Genomic DNA, 7,500 nt, shown 5'->3' with positions numbered 1-7,500 from the left:
CGCATTGCTTGATATTGTGTGAGGTGTGCTTCTCCTATTGACTGTGCCGATGCTGTTCTCTGGGGCAGTTTCCAGTCTTCTCTCTGGTGTATGTGTGTGTGTGTGTTATGGGGGGATGTGAGGTGTGTGTGTGTGTTATGGGGGGATGTGAGGTGTGTGTATTATGGGGGGATGTGAGGTGTGCTTCTCCTGTTGACTGTGCCGATGCTGTTATCTGGGGCAGATACTCCACAATCTACACCATGTTCCCAGTCTTCTCTCTGGTGCTGGACAAGGATGTGAAGTCAGAAGTGGCCATGCTTTATCCAGAACTCTACAAGGACCTGCTCAAGGTCAGACACACCTTTTGGGTTCACTTTGGTCTGCAACATGCACACACCTGTCTACTACCACATACGTCTCTGTATGCCTCATGGGACCCAGTCATATGTAGTGCTGTAATGTAAATGAAGACTAGTGGCTTGTTCTTGTTATGTCAGATCTACACAGGAGATGTGTTGCTTGTTCTTGTTATTTCAGATCTACTGTACACAGGAGATGTGTTTAATTACTTGTGCTATAGGTACAGTAGGGGATTTCCCACAGTGACAAAGGCAGAATCACCAACAAAGCCTTCATGAGCATTTCATTTGGGTTATCAAGCAGACACCTTCCTTCATCTGTGTTTTGTTGAATTAGGCCCACGACACCCCCAGAAGGTCCAGCAGTAGTGTTTGGTGTCCCAGACCCATCCCCCTCCACACTCATTCTCTTCATTGCTGTAGCCGTTTATGATCTGATCAGCAATATAACCAGACAAACACTTTGATGCAGGCACCTACAAACACTAACAAATACTAACAAATTCTTCAGTCAATCCTCTTTGTTGCTGTGGCCATTTATGATCCATTCAGCAACATAATGAAACAAAACTCAAGCCTTGGATGTTGGTACCATACCTAAACTCTCCATTAGCAATGTTTATGTGCTGATTTGCAGCAAGCAGCAAGAATTTCACAAATGTTTATTCTTACTGTTTTCTCCTGTCTTTCTTAGGGTCGACCGCTCTCCTTTAAGACATTTCTCATATGGGTCCTAATAAGTATTTATCAAGGTGAGTCAAGCCATGAGTTCTAAAAGGTGTTTTTTATATTCTCTGGCCTCTGGCTAGTGGTCTTTTAATGCTCTATTTCATCACATTAATACACTACAGAACTTTACCAGGTTAGTCAAAAGACATGTTTTGGAACATTTTCCAACCATTACAATGAAAAAGACTTAAAGACATTTTGTGGCTGTGGCTGTGACAAACATGCACACATTGCCCACGCATCTCGATACGTCTCTTTGTGTTGGGGGCTGAATCATTGCCCACGCATCTCGATACGGCTCTTTGTGTTGGGGACTGAATCAGCAGACACGACCTGGGGTGCTTTTCCAGCAGCGGCCTTTGTCTGGCTTGTCGTCTGAGGGCGTGGTCAACCCGTCCCTCCCTGCGCCTCGCAGCCTCTGCCAGAGGATTCCGGTCTCATCTGGATCCTCAATGCACCGTGGTGGTCATGCATCCCCGCACTTTCCAGCAGAATATCCCTCTTTTGTACTCCTCAGCGCGGATGCCTTTTGCATGCGCGGAGCGTGCACTAATTTCCTAAGAGGCCGTGATTTCCGTGTCTGGGGCTGTTTAAGCAGCTGGAGTGGCGTAACGGCGAGGCGTGCGGCACGGGGGCCGTGCCCCAGTGGTGCTGACGGGGACGACCAGCCTTGCTCACGCTCGCGCTCCGGCTTCACGTGGCTGCTATTAATTACGCCGCTCAATCACAGGAAGCGGCTCTTCACAGGCCAGCGCAGGGGTCACGACAACACGGCAACCAGAGGAAGCGCTGGAGAAAGCATGGAAAAAGGGTCCAAAAGATGGAAAAGCTGCTCCTCCTCTTCCTGACACCTGAAACCATGGCCACCATAGAGGGTTAGGGTCTGAATTATAAAGGCTGTAAGCAGGTACCCAAGACTGTAAAGCAAAGCGTGCAACTTTTACCCATAATCCTGAGGGACTTCCGTAACAGAATATCACTTGTCAGATTCAGTCCATTCAGATAGTGACTCTGCTGTAGCTGAAGAGTTGGGTTATGTTAGGAAACAGGGAGACTGTGGACCTCACCTGCCTTAGATTAGCCATCACTACAGATATTCAAATCCTGATTACGCTGGTTTTCCACTCTGCTAGTTTTGAGTGGAAGAAAAGATGTGGATCTGGTCTGGTCTGGTCTGGTTGGGGCTCAATATAGTATCTATCTATCTATCTATCTATCTATCTATCTATCTATCTATCTATCTATCTATCTCTCTCTCTCTCTATCTCTCTCTATCTATCTATCTATCTATCTATCTCTCTCTATCTCTCTCTATCTATCTCTCTCTATCGATCTCTATCTATCTCTATCTATCTATCTATCTATCTATCTATCTATCTATCTATATCTATCTATCTATCTATCTCTCTCTCTATATCTATCTATCTATCTATCTATCTATCTCTCTCTATATATCTATCTATCCCTATCTATCTCTATCTATCTATCTGACTGCCTTGTGTGTGTGTTTGTGTGTCCTGCAGGGAGCATTATAATGTATGTGTGTGTGTGTGTGTGTGTGTGTCTTGCAGGGAGCATTATAATGTGTGTGTCTTGCAGGAGCATTATAATGTATGTGTGTGTGTGTGTCTTGCAGGAGCATTATAATGTATGTGTGTGTGTGTGTCTTGCAGGAGCATTATAATGTATGTGTGTGTGTGTGTCTTGCAGGAGCATTATAATGTATGTGTGTGTGTGTGTCTTGCAGGAGCATTATAATGTATGTGTGTGTGTGTGTGTGTGTCTTGCAGGAGCATTATAATGTATGTGTGTGTGTGTGTGTGTCTTGCAGGAGCATTATAATGTATGTGTGTGTGTGTGTCTTGCAGGAGCATTATAATGTATGTGTGTGTGTGTGTCTTGCAGGAGCATTATAATGTATGTGTGTGTGTGTGTGTGTCTTGCAGGAGCATTATAATGTATGTGTGTGTGTGTGTCTTGCAGGAGCATTATAATGTATGTGTGTGTGTGTGTCTTGCAGGAGCATTATAATGTATGTGTGTGTGTGTGTGTGTGTGTGTGTCTTGCAGGAGCATTATAATGTATGTGTGTGTGTTTGTGTGTCCTGCAGGGAGCATTATAATGTATGTGTGTGTGTGTGTGTGTGTGTGTCTTGCAGGGAGCATTATAATGTATGGCGCGCTGCTGCTCTTCGAGTCAGAGTTTGTGCACATCGTGGCCATCTCGTTCACGGCGCTGATCCTAACCGAGCTCCTGATGGTGGCGCTGACCGTACAGACGTGGCACTGGCTCATGATCGTGGCCGAGCTGCTCAGCCTGGCCTGCTACATCGCCTCACTCGTCTTCCTTCACGAGTTCATTGGTAAGCACGCACACACACACACACACACACACTTAAACACTCACATACACACAAACACACTCACATACTCACACACACACTGTCTCGTAATTGAGTCAGTGTTGAGAAATGTAGATTTGTTCTTGGGCCTTTTTACAGTTCAACTATTCCATTTCTGCTCCCATCAATATTAGATTAGATTCAACTTTATTGTCATTATTGTGAGTTCAACCCCAGGCAGAGTATGAAGTCTGTGGTCGGGTTTCCAACCATTGCGGTGGCTAAAACTGACCTGGCCTAATCCAGTCCAGAAGGTCGCGTTCTTTTGTAGGTCAGGTCACCAAGCCACTAATTCACCATCACACTAGCTTGGTGTGAACAGGGACCTTTAGCATGTGTGTAGCTGCCACACCACCTAGGCCATTCCCCTGCAGTTATCCCTGTAGTTACAGTTTTTCTCAGTCGCTTTGGTGCTTTTCTCACATCACTATTAACATTTGCACAGCAGTTAGTGCAATTCTCAAAACAATTAGTACAAACTGCAAAACCTAGTGGATGACCTGCAAAAGCACGTCACTTGCTCAAAATGGATAGTCCATTCCTCAAAAGCAAGTCTTCATGTCAATGAAACTGTCAGTGTCATCAAAATGAGAAGTCATGACACCATCGTGAACAAGATAGTCAAATGGCTTTGTCATGTTTTCATTATGACAGTTCTCTCAGTGTTTTCCAATGCAAAAAAAGGTCAGAACTCGGTGACACTACCTGAACATGCTCAAGACAGCACTATACAGTACTTGTACAGCCATTTGAAAACTACAGTAAAGTTACACATTGCTGTAGTTAGGTGAGTAAGTGAGTACAAGACACTGAATAATGTACATTTTACTGTATGCTCTTTGCAATTCTACAGCACTGTGACAGAATTTGATAGCTAGTTCAACAATTTTGTATGTAATGACTCAAGCAATGAAATGAAGACTATTAGTTTTATTGGGAACGACTATTCAGCATTCATAAGTATAGTTCATTTTGACTGACATGACATAAGCAAATGATAATGTTAAAAAACAGCAGAGAATTGTATGAAAGCAACTGGTACATGTCCAAAAGTATTTGCAATTTGTTCAGAGGAAGGAGAAATTGCTACTATGATGTGCACAAATGACTAAATGTTGTGGAGGTTGAACTAATAGTTATGAGAATTTTCATTCTGATCTGAAAAAAGCACCAAAGTGACTGAGAAAAACTGTAAGCTGGAGATGTGACCAATGACTGGGACATCATGTGTCCCGAGGGTCCTGCTGATTTCATAGCAGCCGGTTTCCCAGTGCGTTTGATCAGAGCACATTCTTCATTATAAGTGTCTGTAGGCTGTATCCTGGCATTTCAGAATGGGCTGTGTGGTGACCCCGTGAACACATAGCAGAATAGAGTGCTGTTGCCGTTATTAAACTCCCACCCCTGGCCCACCCCAGCCCCGGTCTGATAGCCACTGATGGATTGGTGTGTGTCGGCTGTGTCCACTGTCAGGTGAAACCCCTCACCACACGTCAGAGCTTAGACTGGCTCCCCCTTGGGTCACTAGTCCTCTGTCGGTGGCTGGAATCTGCCACTTCCAAGGTCAAGGGTGAGCAAGTGTGACCGGGTCCGCAAGCTCTCACACACACACTGACGCACGTCACCCTGTAGCAGTCTGGACTCTACAGGGGGAAATGCCAGACCCACACACTCACTTCCTGCCAATGCAAACCCTGTTCCACCAAGGTCCCACTGTTTATCTCTCAGCCCCCTCCTCCCCCTCTCACTCTTTCACTCTCTCTGTCTCTCTCTCTCTGCCTCTCACTCACACACTTAGATTAGGGGAAGCTATGTTAACCTGTCACATGCCTGCAGACCAGGAAGCCTGAACCCTGCAACTGGTTTACTTGCACAAGTGTTGAATTATGACCCTTACTTAGTACCCTTTACTTTCACAAATCCCTAATAGGAGGCTATGCAAGCCAAGAGTGATTCATGATATGAGACACAATCTCTGAGCTGAACCCAATTAGAAGTAGTCCCAAACTACAACAAAAGTCCCACCAACAACACAAAAGCATGTGATGCTCAAACCCATAATCCCCTGGAGCTATTCTGCTTTTAGTGATTTGCTCTGGAGCGTTGTGGTGGATGAGGTGAGACACCTGCTGGTGGTGGAACTGGTGCTGTTTTCTGTGGAGGCGTGTGCTGAGGAGCCTGTGCAGAGAGAGACGTGCTGTCCTGCGCTGAGGTCAGCGGACGCCATGACCTGCCGTCTGGAGGACGGGGTTGTGGGGAGAGCAGCTTGGGCCCCCACGCTTAACGTGTGTGTGTGATGTGTGGAGAAAACTGTCCAGTCAGTGTCTGTGGTTAAACGCACCTACCCCCACACACAGATGCATATAAGCTCCTCGTAAAACGTAATAAAAGAGCAGGTTTGGGAAGCATGAGTGGGCCAGCGACTGACGCGACTTTCCATAACCCGGCGTTTTAAGCTAAATACGGCTGTTCCCGGCGCTTATTTTAGCTGCTCCAGTTCGAGCTCCTTTCTTGGCCCCTCTGCATTCCGACCTGACTGTGGTCGATGGCTACTAGACTGTGGGCAGCTCTAGTGTTTACTCACCCAGTGGACAGAAACAGACCCCTTTCTTGGCCTGCATTGTGTGGAGCGTGGGGTGGTGGAGTGGCAGTGTGGAGTGCTGCTCCTTGGCCTCAGATGTTCTCCCATGGCCCGGCTCTATAGTACGTAAAGTAGGAGAGAGGCCGCACTATGCATATATATTTACACATTATTGTGCAAATAAAAGTATATATGCATAGTGCAGCCTCTCTCCTACTTTACGCATTTGAATTATCCAGGCCAGCACTCTTCAAGTTTAAAAGTATACACATTGAGTGAAGCCTGCTCCTATCTCCACCGGCTCTATAGTATCAGATGTTCTGCTCTATAGTAGCCAGCAGACATGTGTTCTCCCATGGCAGGACATGTTCTCCCGGCTCTATAGTACCAGCCAGCAGGACATGTTCTCCCATGGCCGGCTCTATAGTACCAGCCAGCAGGACATGCAGGACATGTTCTCCCATGGCCCGGCTCTATAGTACCAGCCAGCAGGACAGATGTTCTATCATGGCCGGCTCTATAGTACCAGATGTTCTCCCATGGCCCGGCTCTATAGTACCAGCCAGCAGGACATGTTCTCCCATGGCCCGGCTCTATAGTACCAGCCAGCAGGACAGATGTTCTCCCATGGCCCGGCTCTATAGTACCAGATGTTCTCCCATGGCCCGGCTCTATAGTACCAGCCAGCAGGACATGTTCTCCCATGGCCCGGCTCTATAGTACCAGCCAGCAGGACAGATGTTCTCCCATGGCCCGGCTCTATAGTACCAGATGTTCTCCCATGGCCCGGCTCTATAGTACCAGCCAGCAGGACATGTTCTCCCATGGCCCAGCTCTATAGTACCAGCCAGCAGGTCAGATGTTCTCCCATGGCCCGGCTCTATAGTACCAGTCAGATGTTCTCCCATGGCCCGGCTCTATAGTACCAGATGTTCTCCCATTGCCCGGCTCTATAGTACCAGTCAGCAGGACTGGCCTAGCCTGGTTAAAACCAGACTCATTCACTTTGGGCCGAATTCTCCCATGTGCCTAAGGGTGCGTAAGTTAAAACAAAAACGAAGCGCTTCTCAGCCTGTGCGAATTCTCCCCTTCACAAGTGTGTCATTTACGCGTCATGAAGCCAGTTACGCGCTCCCTAGGGCTGGATTAAGGTCGAGCGCCACTACAAGGTGAAACAGTAGATTGCTCAATGTCGGCAGTAGGCCAGTAGGCTACACAGAACCTTACAAATTGACATTACAGGATGAAATTTGGTGCTTAATATGCTGATACGGTTTTATGTTTTTCCCCATTACAGTGTCGCACGGTGACATTACCTTATCCATGAGACTACATTGTTAAATAGGGAAAACCCTGTTATAATCACCCACTTTGGATATTGGAGCTTACCGACTGTGTCTTCAGTTTTAACTTGACGTGAAGTAATAATCCCATAGCCTACTTCATTC

At 46.6% G+C, this 7,500-nt stretch overlaps 1 protein-coding gene across 1 annotated transcript in view; it reads left to right on the top strand.

Moving 5' to 3' along the window:
* Positions 1-7,500, top strand: part of LOC125293093 (probable phospholipid-transporting ATPase IIA) — a 44,665-nt gene that overhangs the window by 34,331 nt on the left and 2,834 nt on the right. The window contains exons 25-27 of the mRNA XM_048240748.1: positions 224-332; positions 1,036-1,093; positions 3,229-3,432. Coding sequence (XP_048096705.1) covers positions 224-332; positions 1,036-1,093; positions 3,229-3,432 — 371 coding nt within the window. The remainder of the gene's footprint in view (positions 1-223; positions 333-1,035; positions 1,094-3,228; positions 3,433-7,500) is intronic.

Source organism: Alosa alosa, chromosome 4 (assembly GCF_017589495.1).
Source record: "Alosa alosa isolate M-15738 ecotype Scorff River chromosome 4, AALO_Geno_1.1, whole genome shotgun sequence".
Classification (NCBI taxonomy): domain Eukaryota; kingdom Metazoa; phylum Chordata; class Actinopteri; order Clupeiformes; family Clupeidae; genus Alosa; species Alosa alosa.
The sequence above is the reverse complement of the archived record's forward strand: the minus strand, read 5'-3'. Positions and strand labels throughout refer to the sequence as shown.